Source organism: Oxyura jamaicensis, chromosome 19 (assembly GCF_011077185.1).
Source record: "Oxyura jamaicensis isolate SHBP4307 breed ruddy duck chromosome 19, BPBGC_Ojam_1.0, whole genome shotgun sequence".
NCBI classification, from domain to species: Eukaryota; Metazoa; Chordata; class Aves; order Anseriformes; family Anatidae; genus Oxyura; species Oxyura jamaicensis.
The window spans coordinates 7,287,744-7,305,228 of record NC_048911.1 but is presented as its reverse complement, the minus strand read 5'-3'; the positions used below and the strand labels follow the sequence as shown (position 1 = coordinate 7,305,228).

Genomic DNA, 17,485 nt, shown 5'->3' with positions numbered 1-17,485 from the left:
AACTCATACCATTTTCCAGCTCTTTCAGGGTTTCCCTGCAGAAAGACAATGCTCTCTGCTACCTTTATGCAACAGGAAACAAAGCAAACTAGGCTTGGCCAGCCGTGGTTCTCCTGAACGAGTCTGTTTGCAGAATATTAGTCATAGAGCCAACACCTTTGCAGGTCAGCAAATCTTTGGGAAGGTTCACCTGGACTCCACCTCACCTTGAAAGAGGCAAGAAAATGGCTGTGGAATAACAAAGGTGATTTTGATAATCTAACACTAATTATATAGAAGCATCTGCTCAAATAATGCTTTCCACTCACTTAGTGAACAGAGACTAAAGAGTAATTATAACGTGCACTTGCTTTTCTCTTTACGGGCCTGATCACGTAGAGCTTCTCTCTGAGGAACTGTAGTAGGAAAAATCTCCTTACCCTGACAGACATGCCAGCACCCACACAAAGGGAAACTCCTCTGAACATTTCTCAGGTTAGTTGCTTAGGTTTTTCTGGAGGTTTGTTCAGTCTCAAACGAGAACTCAGGCTTGGATATGCTTATTTTTTAATATAGCACAGTTTTTTTGCACTACAAAACAGTGCGGGTTTTACTGTAAGAGCAAACACTCTTGCTGAGGAGAAGCCTAGGGACCAAAGATACATTTATGAAATACATTGGCAAAACCGACAAGATGCAAGATCTGTACTTCACAGATCTATCCTTAGCCAGTGTTTCCCATCTTTCGCTTTCACAAATAAAAATTTCACTTCCAAATCTGCACTGAGTGCACGAGGCATCCAAGGGGCTTCACTGTGCCATAAGCCTCCTGTGTAGAAGGAACCATGAGGGTACCACTGCGTTTACCTCTTACTAGAAGTACACAAAACCCCATGAAATCACCACGTTTGTCATTTCTGGCAGTTTGGGTGCAGATCACGAGAGCCTAACTGCAATCCACCACTGCACTGCTTTGCATTTTTAGAGTACCCAGCAACCTGGCATAACAAACAGAGACATCCAAAGCACGTGCTCTAGCAAATGCTGAGAGAAACTCTATATCATATGCTTACTGCAATGTCCTCCTGTAAACTCAAGCCTACTTTTTTGGGAACCGTTAATACCAGTGGGTCTGCCAAAAACTTGGTCACCTGCTGACTGTACCCCTTGTCTCCCCACTGAAAGGATGATTAAAACATTCTGTAGGTAACATTATCCCAACATTAATCTGGTAGAATTTACAGAAATCCAGCTAATTTCTCAACTGAGATGGCTGCAATATAGTTTTCCCTAGGATAAATGACTGCCAGTTGGATTAAGAATTGCAGGATTTTCCTCGGTTCTAGCTTGCAGACAAGCAGATAATTCCCTTCAGCTCAGAAAATTACCTCCCTGCTCATCTAGCCCAGAAATCTATTAGCCAGGCATTGCTGGGTTAACAGGAGGGACAAGACAGCTCTACTCCCATTTCTGGGAAACGCCATTAAATTAGACAGAATACCAGCTTTGAGTGTTTCAAGAAGCACAGGAAATTTAAACAAACAAACAAACCCTTAACCAACAGTGTAAATTCAGTTAACTGTGGCCATCGCAGAGCAGCCAGTAGATACATTCCTCTGAGCACAGTGCATATACGATGGCTGCCACAACTGAACATTACCGTCTGATCTGTGTCGGGTGGGTAATGAGGAACAGTAACCCAAGACCTGGTCCAAGGATCCAACAGGAAAAGTGAAAAGAACCCTGTTGCTTCCAAACATGTTGGGTGCTGTGAAGAACGAAGCTACAGGATCTGCCTGATGGATCTACAAGCACAAAGGGTAAGCAAAAAGCATCCCTAAGTAGGAAAGTGTTTGATATCAACATCTGCACAATTAAAAGGCTATTTTATTCAACCTGTTAATTTAACTGTTCATGAGCCCACACTGTGAATTGAATCAGGGAGCTGATTTGGCTATAAAAGTTATCTACATGCTATTTTCTCCTTCTCCTTTCTTTGTTAAAAACAGAACCTGATCTAATTCGTGTCCTTCCCACAAACACTTGAGCTTGTACCAGTAAGGGAGCAGCAAGCCACTATAGGAGGAGCAGCTGAAAATGCCTTTAGACAGCAGTGCTGTAGAGTGCTTTGTATTAGGAAACCATGACCTGAACCCTCCCGTTGAGGAATGCTGCCCCACGCTTGGCCAAAAGGCCATGGCTGACTGAGCCAAAATAATTTCTTTCCTCTCGAGTTCTCAAACCCTGCTCAATCCAGATAGAGGGAGGAAAAAATGGATCACAAATGAGAACATGAAAGAAGGTTCCTCCTTCTCCTGTAAAATAGAGGGCAGGACTTAAAGGCTAAAGGCCATTTTTTTTTTGTTTGCTTAATATTTAATACCAGTAGACATTGCATTGGTACTACAACTGACTTTTGTTTACTAAAATGTGACGACCACATAATAAACCCAGTTTTATTGCAGTTTCCAGCCTGCCTCAGTGAGGGGGTGGGGACAGATCTGAGATTTAGTTTCCACTGCTCATCCAGAGCTTTAGCTCTGTCTGCCGAGTAGAGCAAGAAGGGAGCCAAGCAGCACTGTCCTGAATAGCTGACACTGGGAACTGGGCTGAAATCATTAAAACTCCATCAACACAGGATGAAACACATCAAGGAATGAGACAGAAGGGGAGAGAGGAAGAAATCTCTAACATAATGAGATGTTTATCTATAAAAGTTGCCCACTTCAAAGCAGGAAGAGCTTCGACTACCCAGTTAAAAAAAAAAAAAAAGCAGCTTTTAATTAGAAGATCAGTCAAAGATTTTCCACAGTCAAGCAGCCTCAAAGAAACTGTGCGTGGAGGAGGCAGGGAGTAATTTCTAAGTTGATTAGTCCATTCTTCAAACTCAACAAGGTTTTATGAAAGCAAAATTTCTCAAAAATAGAAAATAGATAAGGATTGTGGAAATACCTTCAGCTCCTCAAAGAGCATTGTCTCTTCCCTTCTGACACCTCCTCAGCATCAGCTTTTGCTCAGGAAGAATGTTATCAGAGTTGCGTGAACCTTTGAATGAAATAGACAGTAAGCCCGGAACTGATGGACTGTGAGATGGATGCCCAGCTTAGGGTCAAACAAAGCTGCTGCCATGTACTTAAAGAGGCCTGCAAACATAAAACGAAATATGTCTGTACATTTGTCTGGACACTGCTTTAGCCAGGTAAAACACGCCGTCTTCTGCACACAACCTTCCATTGTATGAGGGTTCAAATACCTTTAGAAATTTACATCTCCTGCACCAATTTTCTGCAGCACTCTTTCCATCCAAGGCATGGTATTTGCAGATAGAAATGAGGATGACACCACTCTTATCCCAGCACTAGAAAAGCAGCATGACTGCTGACACTACATGGGAACAAGGCAGACACATTTCTGTCTGGTCATATCATTTTTTTTTTTATGCCTTTCTTTTTGTTTTCTGAGAAAACAAGATTTTGACAATTCTACCTAAAATAGAGAAAACGTTATTTCTGTTCCACAGGCTGCAGTTTACCAACCATTTTATTACGGCACCGACAGGACAACAGCAGAGCTATCACAGTCACTAAGCCGGTGCTGTGAGGTCTTTCCCCAGCTGGGGAATACCAAACCCTGCAACGGCTGGTGTTCATGACAGCTCGGTCTCATCCCCACTTACCAGCTACTAATTGTGACTAATGGAACTATCGTTGAGCCGATTCTTTTCTGCACAAGCATGGAGAATCACCTGTGCTTTATTATAGATTTTTTTTTCCTATGAGAATAAATATTCAGATACGCTTTGGAAGGTCTTTCCCTTCCCTGTCTTGCAGAGAACTAGGTTCCTGCCAACAAATTCATCATTATCCACACCCTTGTAAAACATCCCCTACAAAAGCGATTACATGAAGAATAATTATATGGTATTAGAAGAATTTCTACATCTTCATTATAAATGCTGCAATGTGAAAATGGCAAAAGACCTTTAGGATGTTAAAAACAGGGAAGAAAACCCCTCTAGATACAGAGAAGTCACCTTCGCATTTTAGTTTGTTCATGTTAATTTGTACAAGTTTACTTTGTGCTTATTTACTTTGTACATATTAATTAAAACAGCTTTCTATCCTTAGCATGGTAGGGGTCTTCTCCAGCCAGCTGGACACGAGACAGTTCAAACTGTAAGGGCCAGGATGAAAATATGCTCAGCCTCTACCTTCTCCTCTATGGCATTTCAAAAGCACTGCCTTGGTGCATTCACATTTCCTTCACACTCCCCTATCAGAACAGCCGTATGTCAGCATGGTTTGCACAGACCTATCTAAAGGCAAAAGGCAAGATGACCTTTTACCTGTAAAGGGTAAATAAATCAGAACTAAAAGCCTGGTAGAAGCTCCAAAACGCAGTCCTGCTTCGCCACGAACTCGTGAATACTTGCAGGGCTCTGCAAGCTCTCAGTAGGAAGACCAAGATGCAATCCTTGCTCAAATTTCTTTGGCTAGCTCTGCGATTTTGAGATCTTGAGGAGCCAAATAAAACCTAAAAAAGTAAACTTGGCTTTTTCTCCAAGGCCAACGTACTCACTGCTCCCCTTGCCCTTTCCCCCACTGGAGTCTCGCAGCATTGTGTCCGAACCACTGCACAGCCACGGCCATCCGCTGGCTGTGTCTAAGGAGACAATTGCAGCACATTAACTAAACCAATAAAACAGTCGCCAAGAAAGTTAGCTTTTACCTCTTTTTTTTCTTTTTACCCTAAATGTACTATTCACAGATTCTAAACCACCACCAGCACAGGGGCAGAAGCAGACTGCAAAGCTCTGACCATAGAGGCAAGCCATCGTTGACGAGCTCATCCAGTAAGGCTTCCCAACTGCAGCAGAAGCTCTCTGCTTCCCTCCAAGAATGGTTTTAATTTTCAACAGCACAACGATCTAACACAGACCAAAATACATAAACCACATCCTGCTGCCTGCCATGCCCTAGAAGTGCTTTTTGTCCTGCCCCTAGAGCAAGCGCTCCCACTCAGCTCATCCTCCCAGCCACACCGAATGTCGGAGCGGCCCTTGCCTGAAGTAGGAGAACTTAACGATGCCTTCCACTAATTCAGCATTCATTGGCCTCTCATCTTGGGATCAGGGGACCTCTGATTATCACTTAACTCGGCCTCAAACAGAATTTCAGAGGCAGCTAGTTAGTCACAGTCATGACTAAATTCCTCTAAGAGGTCCGTCCAAGCTGTGACATAGTCTCTTGGCTGTACTCGTTTCACTGGCCTACAGAGCAGAAAACACTACTGCTATTTGACATCTGTTTGTCAGTATTCCTCAAATGATTTAATAATGTCACCCCAGTCGAGTCACATCACAAGACTAATCAACAGAGCTGGCCCTAACTGGCCTTGGAAGAGAGACTTAAGTCAAGTTGCAATTACCCTCCGGGGGAAAATAAACTTCTTCAATACCGGTTTAATCAGCAGCGCGTTACTGCTGCGAAGAATGAAAGCGTTTGTGAAACTCTCGTGCAAGGATGACTTGTGGGAGGAAGAGGTGACTAACGAATTAAACTATCCGCTGGAGAGCAAACTGTGGTTTGCTGGCTCCACTGGGAACAAAAGGCCTATGGCTCGCTGCCTGAGCTCGAGGAGGACATGACTTGCTGTCGGTATTTCCATGAAAGCTGTTGTGTGATTCATTAGCTTTGCTGGCCCCACTCTCCTCCCTCCCTTCCCCCCACGCCATCATTAAACTCATCTGTTCTCTGGAGCACTTGCTTGGCAAAAATGGTGTGCTGACATATAACAGAGTTAAAAAGAGTGGTTCCCATGTTTAAAAGGAGAAAGGAAGAGAAGCAGATGATGGAGACTAAAGGCAGCACCCAGAAAAGGCGGGAATGCACTCCCAAAGAAAGGAAATCAGAAATCACTAGAAATTCTATTTTTCTACAATACTCTCCCTATCCTGACAGAGTCTGTATGTTTTAAAGACTACACTGAAGAATACCTTCCTCAAACATAAAATGCAGCCACCCCTGAGCTAGGAGAAAACTGACATGAGAAAACAGATCAACACTGGCTTCGTGTATACACTGACATTTGATATTCTCATCCAAGCCATGTAAGCATGTTTTACAAATAAGCACAGATCCAAAAAAAAGTCTAACCCTTGGATAACCCCACCCGTTACCTTGTTCCAACTAGAGAAGTTAACATTTCCCATTTGATTGCTTCTTTCAAAGTTTTTGTATGTATTGAGTCACTTTTTCCACCTCTTCCTGAAGATATTGTTAATCACCACATCACCTGCAGATGTTTAGAGGATAAACAAAACCCCACCACCACGGAGTCAACCCCTGTCAAAGAATCTTTGCACTCCTGTGCAGGAGGACAGGCTGCCTCACCGCTTCCAGGCAAAGTGATGTTTGAAAGGCTTCTCTCAATAAATACTCACGCACTGGATAATATGTGCTGCTTCATGCAACTCCCGTGAAATGTTCCAACAACTTCACAGGTGCTCTGGCCTGTGTTTGTATATATTAATGGTTCCTGCAGCTCAGGGCAGTCTCAGAAGCAGAGAACTTTATTCTGATGAAGCGCAGCAAGTAATTCACTATTGGTTTACTTCTTTTTCTGTACAGTTTTATAGGTGTTTTCATTCTAAGTACTCAACATGCTTAATAAATTTGAATATTCAGGACACTCAGCTATAGCAGGAAGGGTTACCACTTCCCCACTGTGCAAGTAGGAGAGTTTTGGCAACATGATGCAAACTTGGGTCACACACACCAAACAATGTTCTTACGAATGACTGTAAAAATAGCTTAAACACGTTTTAAATTAGAAGTCAGGAAAAGCCTGTAGGATATAACATTATTACAAGTAATCTCCCTGACACCTTTTCAGACAGTCTTAGTGACAAGTAATGCAATGTAACAAGAGATACTTGGCTGTTAGAGAATCTCATAAACCTATTCAAACCAGAACCATGACACACAAGTAGAGGATTACTTTGGAAGAAACAGGTAACGTACGTAACGTTCATTTTCTGTCTGTACCCCTCTGCAATCCCTTCCTCATCTACTTTTCCTTCAGATTCCCCTGTACAGACATGTCAGCTTCAAACAGCTCGGTTTGGGACCACTGATTTCTTTCCTGTTCCTTGGCAGCACTGACCAGCCCCCCCAGAACCTGGGGTTACCACAGCTGTATCCGTACTCTCTGACTCCTGGCTCTTAGCTGTATGGTCAGGATCACCCACATGGGCACTGCCAGGCTCTGAAACCGTTGCTTCTGGACCTACCTTCTTTTATTTACAGGTTTTAAACTAAAGTACATCTTTGTTGTACAACTGTGGCCACGTTAGCCAAAAGCTGTGTGCGCCCGCATCCTACTATTTGTATGTACACTCAACAGGAAAAGCTGCCAAAATGCATCACGCTCCCATAAGTATATGGAAATAAGTATTTTATTCTAGGTTACACAGATGCATTCAGGGTCAAATTTTTAAAGACTTCCGTGTCCAGTAATACCAAGAGAAGGAACAAATGTTTAAAAATCTGTCCCTGGTAACCCAAGATGATAAGTTTTGGGGTGAAAGACTTACAAATAAACCATGCAGTGCCTGTAAGATTTCCAAAAAAGAAACAAACACGATGACTCTGAATATCATAAGGGGAAACCCAAGTCAAGACTTGATTGTAGTTAAAGATGGAGCATGAGTAAATACATCAATAAAGAGGCCCATTTCTGGGTTTTATTTTAGTTATTCTAAATGGACCAAATTTAGAATAACCACAATTATTCAAGAGTTACATATTTCTGAATAATAGTTGAACCAAGCTCATCCAAGCAGAAACAAAGCCAAACATTTACACTGTCCGTCTATCACACTCAAACGATGCAAAAACTCATTGTTTACTTATTCATCAAAAATGAACACAAATACTACTTCAGATGTCACCACATTACCCTCCGACTTCCAGTGCCCAAGCTCTCACACACAACACAGAATATGTTGTCAGATTTTTTTCTGTCAGTGATGGTCCTGAAACTTTTTTCATAATTTATCTGAGTTTTGTGCATGTAGTTCAATACAAAATTCTCTTTCGGTATTCATACCTTACCAACTGGGAGAACACAGCAAAACAAGACTTGGTATAGCCTATACTTAAAACCAGAGACGAGTTCTAAAACTGTTTAACGCAGCAGAAATATAACCCTTTCCCCTTCAAGGAATCGCAGGACAAGATAAAACAAAGGATGTCAGATTTTCAGAACGCACAGCGGGTCTGTACACTCATTTATCATCTACGTTAATAATAATAAGCTGTTCAAATTCCTGCACTAGCCCTGAAAAATCATGGCCAGTTTTCCCAAACTCTGGCTAGAAGTTAGCAGTGTATTCTGCTACTGTATTCCCCTCAGTTTACATCAGCATTATCTCCCCTCAAATGAAAGTAACGTGTTTAGTTTCAGCTGGACTTCTCTAGCTTGCAGTGGATGACTGCAGATCCCGGGTCTGTAACAGCCGCGCTTCCTAGCCTGAAGTTTAGGTTTCCCTTAGGGCAGCATTTCTGCTGGTGACTGGATACTGGCAGCTTTTGTGCTCTTGATTAGCCTGCTGATTAACATACTGCTAGAGAGTTCTCCACTACACCTAACTGCTGTTCCAGCACTCCCGGGCAGATCTGTTATGAGAGATCCCAGAGCAGCAATGCAGTGGAGTCTGCCCCTTGGTTTTCCTCACAATACTAGGGATCAGGTATGTGTATTTGCTTTTAAAACAACAGCTACGTATCTAAAAGTGATGCGGAAACCCTGATCAAGCTACAACAAATCTAACAAAATTTTGTGAATGGAATTCCCATGGAAACACTAAGGTGCAAAGTGCCAGGAAACCCAACAGCTGCCAGCTTTCTGTGCGTTAGAGCATTCAGAGCTCGAACAGAAACTAACTGCAGAGATCCGTGGGCCTACTGCTTTTCCTCACTCGGTATTAGAGAAGCAAGTAAATTAAACCAAAGGGCAGCCAAAACAGTACTTCAGCATCGGGAACAAATTACTGTCTCTTCCTAGCGTATCTTATGGACATCTGGCACAAAGGGAAGTAGATATACCTGACGCTAGCTCTTGGCTTTCTATAAAATCTGCTACTGTTTAACATGCAAAGCACTACACTTCTGAAAAGACAATGGTGGGAAGACTTCCACAAAGGCATCATTTTAAATTCTACCGCCTGGAAAATTTCAGGGCGCAGGCCACAAGCAATTGTAAAGGCGAACACGCCAAGCTGCAGATCCTTGCAAGTTGTATGTACGTTGCGAAAGGAGCTTTGTTAACTTTTTAGCTGCATCACGCAGCCTATATGAAATAATATCTGTCAGGCATCGAGGTCCCTCCCTTGTAGGCATTCTGTTCTGATCAGCAAAGGATTTCTTTCAGAGATTCCCTAAGGACGATGCTGGGAGCTCAGGTATGGAGCAGCAGTGAATACCATTCACAAGGTAAACAGCCGTCATTTCACTGGCAGGCTCAAAGCCCTCAGCATTATCTATGACAACAGCCTCTTTTTCCGCTCGGTAGGACGCTGCAGTTAAACCCCCCGAGAACAAAACCCCAAGCCCTGCGGTTACAGCCCCGAAAGCTGCAGGCAGCAGCCCCGGCGTTTCGCGGGGGCTGGCCAGGCAGCAGCCCGGCCCATACAGACCTTGGTCGTGCTCCTCCGCTCGCCCCGGCTGGTTGCCCATCTTCGGTCCCTGGCCAGCTGTTCTCCAGGCTCCTCTAGGACCCCAGCACCCGGCTCATGCTCTCGGAGGCAGACCTGCCTTTATCTGCTCGGAAGGTCTACGCTTCAGTCAACTTACAAAGGAAAAAAAAAAAAAAAAGAAAAAAAAAAAAAGAAACCTCAGCTCCTTCCTAGTTCCCGGCACCAGGAACAGAGCCTGCTGCTCATGCTGGAGCAGCTGTGGCTCTCCCTCCTACCTCATTACAATATTATGCACTGAAGGCCGGCCTGTGCAGTTAATTAGCTGCCTGACTGCTGGAATAAAAGGAGGGGAGAAAGAGAGGCAGAGCAAAAGGGAGCTTGCTCGCAGAGAAAGAAAGAGCGGCTCACCGAGCAGCGTAGGCCACTTAGAGGCAGCAGGAGCAAACTGCAGGCGGCTCAGGGAGGCACCGACTTCATCCAGCCCCTCTCCAGCCAAAAACCAAGCTCCACCACAGACCTGAACTCGCCTTGGAAACTTAACAGGACTTCAGCGCCACAACACTGCCACATGAAGAGGACCCAGGGCTGCAGAGGGGTGACGGGACACGGTATTTTTTGAGGCATACACTAGTAAACTTCACCACAAACTACGTACCAGATCTCTATCATCAGGATTTTTTCATCATGCCTTGAAGCGCAAGAAGAGGTGCCTGAGGCAGGTCAATCCCCAGGGACGGGCCCATTGCAGATCTTTCAAAGGAAGAACTCAAGATGCTCCTCGCTACCAGAGGAGCCATGACGTGCATGGGAGACGAGAACACAATGACTCCAGCAGTTTCCATTGCGTGGATAATTAACACAGTCATCTTCTTGAGGTCTTGGTTTCAACAAGAGGGTTAAAACCAAATTAAAATAGCACACTAATGTGTCTTAGGCTCAAACCAGACTGAAAATAAAGCATGCAGAAATTAAGACAGCCTGTTGGGAACCCACAGTTTCAAAGAAGAAAGGAGATTGTTCAGTAAGATAAACCCAGATTTTTTCTAATATTTCAGCGTAACAGGGTGAGTTAGTTGTCAACTGTAATTTTGCATCATTCTTGCTCTGACACTTTATGGATGAAGCTAAAAGCTTTCACACATCTGTCTGTATTTGGATGACATTAGGCAAAACTCCTGTCTACTATATTTTATGACTTGTCAAGTACAAAATGCTTTGTTTAACGAGTAAGTCATATAAGTTCTGTAAAAAGGATGACTGATGATGCATTATTTTTCTAAAAGTCATCTTACGGTCTTTTAAACTTTGCATCCTATTAGGAGGTATTAAACACGCCACCAGTTTTCTCAAGGGTGCAGATCTAAATGTCCTCCAGCCACTCTTTATATATATCTCCAATGCAAAGATTTTCTTCTGTTACAGATTAAAGAGTAACTTCTGCTGTTCTTCAACAGGATTCTCCAGAAGAATTGCATTAGTCAATATAATCTTGGGTTGAGATATCCTACCACTGACCATTTATTACTTCATCACCAGCTTTCCACTTCTGTAACACAAAGGGAATGGGGTATTACGGTCCCAGTACAGTGTGGGATACAGCGTGCAGCAATTATAAAACGTAATCACCAAGTCAGAGCAAACACACTTGAAATCTGAACACTGTAGAAGTGTCCTGACTGGAAGAACCGAGCTGCTATTTTTGACAACAGCATGAAACGTGAGTCAGAAAATTCTGACACCATGATAGGAAGAATTACGTCAGGCAGAAGGCTGCAAGGCCAAGCCCATAGTGAAAGGTAGAGTGCGAGCTTTAAAATAAAGCTAGCCTGAGCAGAAACCACAGAGGCCAAGATCACCCATTTATGAAGCCTGAAACTCAAACTGAGGATAAAGAAAAAGAGATATGGCACACAACTTCCAGCATATTACATAGGTAATGAATTATGACAGACACATGGCTCAATCTTATAGCAACCATTTATTATCTGAACATTTTACGAACAAACAATTTCATCACTATAATGTAGATGAGCTGGTTTCTTCCTAGGCACAAGGACTGACTCATCTTTTGCACTATTCACTTGTGGGACTGCCAAGCAAAATACACACAAACACGCCTTTTCTATATGGTAAGAATAGGAATGAATTACACAAGGTGCAAAATGCACAGCTTTTTCAAATGACTGGTTAAATGACAGGACTTCTTTGCCAGCCATGACTCTCCTTGCATCCTGCTCTCACAGCACAGCAAGCTAGAATAACTGCTGAAAGTTCAAACTATAATCCATTGTCAAAAGAACGGTGAAAGTGCTGCAGAATATTCCCAAATTTCCAGCAACCAGAACACTGACAGCCTGTTCACAAGGCTAAGACCTAAAGAAGTTACAGATGCTGAGCAGGACCTCCAGAGGTTGCACTTTCTGGTTGAGACTGAACTGAACAGGCCCTAGGAATGCTCATCAGTACCAGTGTTCACCCCACCATGCTTTACTTCTATTAATGCTGAAGACTTTTTAAGCACTAATATTACTTCTGAATCCATCTGAGAAGTAGCTGTCAAACCCTCCCTTTTACTTGATTATATTAAAATCTAGTGTAAGCCACAAGCTGCTGAAAAAACAGTGAAAAAATAATAGAAGGAATGCCAAGCCCTCTCCCGACATGCATACTTGTTAGACCAGGCCAGCTTTGCATTCCTTTCCTTCCCTCCCTCCCATTCTCAAAGTGCAAACAGAATGGCACTCCGCCAAGGCACTTTGGCTGTGATATGTTTAGGCCTAGAGACTGTGTGCTAGAGATCATTTCTCTTCAAACCAGCTGAAGGAAAAGCTGATTATTAACCTAAGGCAGGTAGTCGACACCAGGTTGTGTTGACTTTGCTGAACAACCTCAGCAAAGAAGCCTGAAAATGAACACAAACCAAGAGATCCTAGATCCGTACTATTCTAGGACTACCCAAGCATGATCTCTTTTCTGTTATCTCTAGCAAGGCTCTTGTGATCTTCACAGTTTGCTTAGAGCTGTAATGGATCTTCCCTGTGTGTGTTGGCTTGAGCCAATTAACTGTTAACAATTTAATGAGTCAAGTCATTACAGCCTTTAAGATTTTGCTTTTCAGTATCCCTACCACACACTGAATCCTCTTAACTGGCTCATGTCCTGGGGTTGTAAACATGTGCCAACGAAGTCATTCTCAAGGAATATACAAAAGAGAGAAAAGCCTGTGTATTTCACAGCCTGCTGCAACAAAAAGTTGCCTGCAAAACATTGGAATGTTTTAATACGGATTCAGGGCAGTAAATGTAAATTGTGCAGTACATTAGGACAGAAGCAAAACGACAGTGGAGCATACTGCAGGCTGTGCTGTCAGCACAAGTTAATTCTCACTTCTTTAATAATGCAGGATGACTGCAGACAGTCTGTGAATGCCTCTCAAAGAAGTTGTTATCCTTAACGGAATCAGGTATCAGAAATCCCAAGTCACTGTAATGAATTGCTCTCACTCCGTTCCTGGTTATAGAAAGCGGCTCACAATACACCCAGTGACAGAACGAAAGAATAATTATGCTAGGCAACCTTCCCATGCCACCTTTAGAACAGAAAGAGAGCATCAATCAACAGATCTCCCTAATTCAAGGGATCGTGAGTCTGAGATCTTGAGCCAATGGTTAGCAGAGTTTAATAACGTGAGACCAATTTTTTATTAAAGAACTGGTGAGCTCCTTCTGCCCTACTGGAATAAGTGCCTTTTCTCATTAAGATATCCTACCACAGTATTTATCAAAACAGAAAAAGAGGCCTGAAGAACAGCCACATGAAGCAGTACCCATTCCAAGCAATGCTAAGATGTAGAATTGTCCATGGGCTACAGAAAGAAAGAACAAAGATCAAAGGAACAGGGAAATTTAACATGGCAACCAATGTTGTACAGAAACTTTTTCCAGCAAATTATTTGGAGGTGAACAGATGCACTTGATGTGCAGGCTATCATGAGGAAAAAACCATTGCAAGAAGAAATAAAATAAAATAAAATCCAAGAAAACTGCAGATTTCAGCCCTTCTCTACGCAGTGCACAGACTGTTACGTATCCTAGGTATAGTTTCTATACTTGCAAATGTGAGGAGCTAGCTCCTTGGCCAGCATAATCTTTTAAACCTTCATTGTAGGAAGTATGAAACAGTGATATTCCAAATTTTTCAAACTACTGGCACAATGGAAGCATGCCGAGTGAACAATAAATGCCCGAAGAGACTCTAAAATACAAATCTATCAGATGCCATAAACTGAACGTGGAATGCCAGATTTCATCTACCTCAATTCTGGACCTTTACGTTTACAGGTTAATGGGTAAAATCTCCTAAAACGGTGTTGAAACTTAGCCTGATTACTTCCTACCTAGGGAAATCACAGAAAATGTTTTGTAACGTGAGAGGTTAAAGTCAGATTCACAGTTGCACCAACACCTTACAACCAACCATGCAGATGTGGATGTCTGTGTGTACACAGCTACCTGCGGAGCTATGGATGCAAATGCAGATGTATATTTTCACTTTGTTTTGCATGCTAAATTCCTGCAGTACTTCTTGCCTACTTGAATGACATCTTGGCATTCCCCTCCCCCAGTCCTCCTTTCCTTTTTATATCACTTCTTTACTTCCGCAGCTGAAATCTCTCTTTTTTTTTTTTTTTTTTTTTTTATATATATATATGAAAGAAGAATTGTGCAAAAGCTGTCTCTTGTACATGGAAAGGGTAGCAAAATGCAACCAGCTTCCCAGAAGAAGTTTTAAAGCATATTTATTGTTCCTGGGAAAGCCCAGATGAGACCAGTCATTTGGTTTCTGGTGAAGCCGTGTGGAACAGAATGCACCAATCTCATTAATGTCTCTCACACTTGTCTGTATCTTTCACAGAAATGAGACAGTAACGAGACTGAATGCAAAGCGCAGCACTCCTCTGCAAACCTACAGTAGTCCTTTGATCTGTCACAGATCACAAAAAGCAGACCCTGTCAAAAACTGATGTATGGGGGAGTGGAAAGGTCCCAAGGTCAACAGAGGGCTGTCCTTCAAAAGAAATCACTTTCCTTTTTCCCCATTTTAATTGGGGTCTGTTAGCATCTTATGAAGAATTAAACTGTCAATTAAATTTTGCATTGAAATATTTTAAAAAGCATTTATTAAGAGAAATACTTTTGCTTGCCTTTTTTGACCACGTAAAAAAAGGCTTTAGTCTGGATTAGCTTCACCTGAATCTAAATAGTTACCCCACCATGGAAAAATGACAAACACTGGCCAAGGAGACAAGTAGCAAAAAGGCAGTAATGCAGATGGATTCCATATATTATTCTCACGTGGGAACCTTGAAATAACAACTTTACAAATGTGCAGGAAGCTCTGAAATGCCTAGTCTGCAACATTTTCAATTTTGATGGGAAAGAAACAGATCTAATGAGTGCTATGTGCAATACCATACACCATTCCCCCTTCTAAAATGAACCATGATTGATTTTTTCTTGTCCAAGTTTCCCAAGTGAGTGAACTTTCCCAGCACCAACGCTAAGCCTGGCAGCAGCCAGTTATCCTCACTTAGTTAAAGGCTCTCTTTTCTGAATGCCATCACTACCAACACAGAAAAGCCACAAGCAGCTACGTTCTACAGGGAAACCAAGACTTCCCTTTTTATATAAACTGCAGGACAAACGAGTGACGGACAAATGGACTAACAGTAAGTGTTCTCCTAGACCCAGAGAGGAATTTAAGGCACGGGTATAATATTTAGCCATTTGCACATTAACTCTGACAGCTCGACAGCAATATGAATGACAATTTACAAAAAATAAAAAATAAATCAAGAGTTGAGGCTTTCCTTATTTGAAGTGAACACTCTAAACCAACCAACCAGTCCTCTGACAGAATATATTCCCTGGCTCATTCTGGAGCCTTCACCAATTAGACCAAATCTGATTTCTTAGTGTTTTCTACTTCTACTGCTGAATTTCCTGGCATTATCAGCATGCTTTGTACAGCTTCATTTCTTATGCTGGCAACGTTCCTTTCTAGGATTTGTAGTTTTTGTCCAGGTAACCTGCAGTTCAGATTCTCAGCACAAAATAATTAGGAGATGATTGAAACTCTTAATATCTTTCGAGTTTGCCTTCCCTATACTACTCTATTGACACCGTCTCCAGCCATTAGTATTAATCACCCCGCAGGCCTGCACAGAAAGCAACACACTTTTCTTGTTGCTTTGCCATTCGAAGCATGCTAATTATTGATTTTCACATTTAAGACAAATATAAATAGCCATTTCTGATGGGGTACGGGATGCCACAGAAGGCCAGCTCTAACATTCCCGGCTGGCATCTTGGCTTCCCCTGGCCTCCACCCCACTCTCGCTGCAAGATGACGTGGATGCCTGCTAACACAGACTGAGCTTTAGAGAGATCCTGAGCTTTTCCATAAAATGCTAAGGATCTCTAGAAATAGTATGTTAGATGATTATAACATCGTCATTGATGATTTCCTAGCATTTCTAAGGCACCTTAAGTAGTTCTGTATAGATTTAGGCTTTACGTAAGATTAAAGAAATAGGCTGATGAAGCAGCCGGGGAAAACAAGTACAGCTATCTGTTATTTACATTTCCAGGATAACTGATACTTCATGTTGTAGCTGATATAAAAATCCATACAGTTGTGTGAAATGGGGATGCTTTCATGCTACCCGTTCACAGCACCGCCCAGTCACAGTTCCTGGTTCTTGCTCTTTTCTCATGTCCAGAATACACAGCACAAGACTTTTTCCCCAGTTGTTGAACCTGACAGATAATAGCTGCTGGCACTGAAATAACAGCGAGGAAGCATATGAGCATGATTAAACTAGACTGCCTTCAGGGAAATTTTCAGAAAGTGCTTGAATCGGGAATTTGTAAGGAGTGAAAGAGAACTGACGGACAGGATTTGGAATGACTTCTAGGATCTATTGAGCAAGTGATTTCACCTTTCTGAATGTCAAATTCTCTATTTGCATGCCAGTACTACCATGCAACGCCCTTCACAAAAAGTAAATGACCATATAGGAAGCTTTAAAATTCTCAGCGAAATAGCAGAGTTTAAAGTTACACAGCTTATAAACCTTCAAGGTTCAGGACCTGAAAAATCACCAATTGCCTGGAGTCCTGAAACTGAAGGAGAAGAGAGTCCTAGTTACTCGTGAAGATATACATTTCTATATTGAAACATTTTAATGCAATTTATAGCTTCATAGATTGGATGACTTTACAAGTGCATGCATTAAAATAAACATTTTCCAAGATTAGCAATCTCTTCCTTTTCTTCCTCCTGTTCTGCATTTTTTCCACCTCTTTCTTCTCCCGACGCATTAAAAGCAATGCAAAAGCTCTGTGTGTTTTTTAACATAAAAAGAAATTGATATCTCAGGGCATTGTATGGACAGATACAACACTGTGGATAAGGAAGCCGAATCCAAGATATTTCTCCCTGCCTGTCATTTCTCATTACTTGGGGGTTTCAAAACTGCCAAGCAGTGACAAAGCCAAACACCACAGCAGCGAACCCCCAGCCAGAGCCCTTCTCCAGTTCTTTTTACTCAACTCCACTTGCCAAGAACAGAGACATGAGAGTGGCCTCATCTTCCTTTAAGTTGCTTATGATTTACTGCGTTAGCTTCCAACAAGGCAGACAAGGGTAGCACATGTCAGCAAAAGGCAAGAATGAATAAGTTAAACTGCAGCAAGGGCAGCATACAAACAGCCCTATTTAAACAAGCAATCTTGGTGTCAATTATTT

General features: G+C 42.3%; 1 protein-coding gene across 8 annotated transcripts in view; it reads right to left on the bottom strand.

The window, feature by feature from the left end:
- The window catches only part of SPECC1 (sperm antigen with calponin homology and coiled-coil domains 1), a 93,376-nt gene that overhangs the window by 49,623 nt on the left and 26,268 nt on the right, over positions 1-17,485 (bottom strand). Inside the window, exon 1 of one of the 8 annotated variants that reach the window (XM_035342951.1) lies at positions 9,677-10,026. The exons of the other annotated variants lie outside the window; for them this stretch is intronic. Coding sequence (XP_035198842.1) covers positions 9,677-9,716 — 40 coding nt within the window. The 5' untranslated portion in view covers positions 9,717-10,026. Of the gene's footprint in view, positions 1-9,676; positions 10,027-17,485 lie in introns of those variants that run through there. 8 annotated transcript variants of the gene reach the window in all.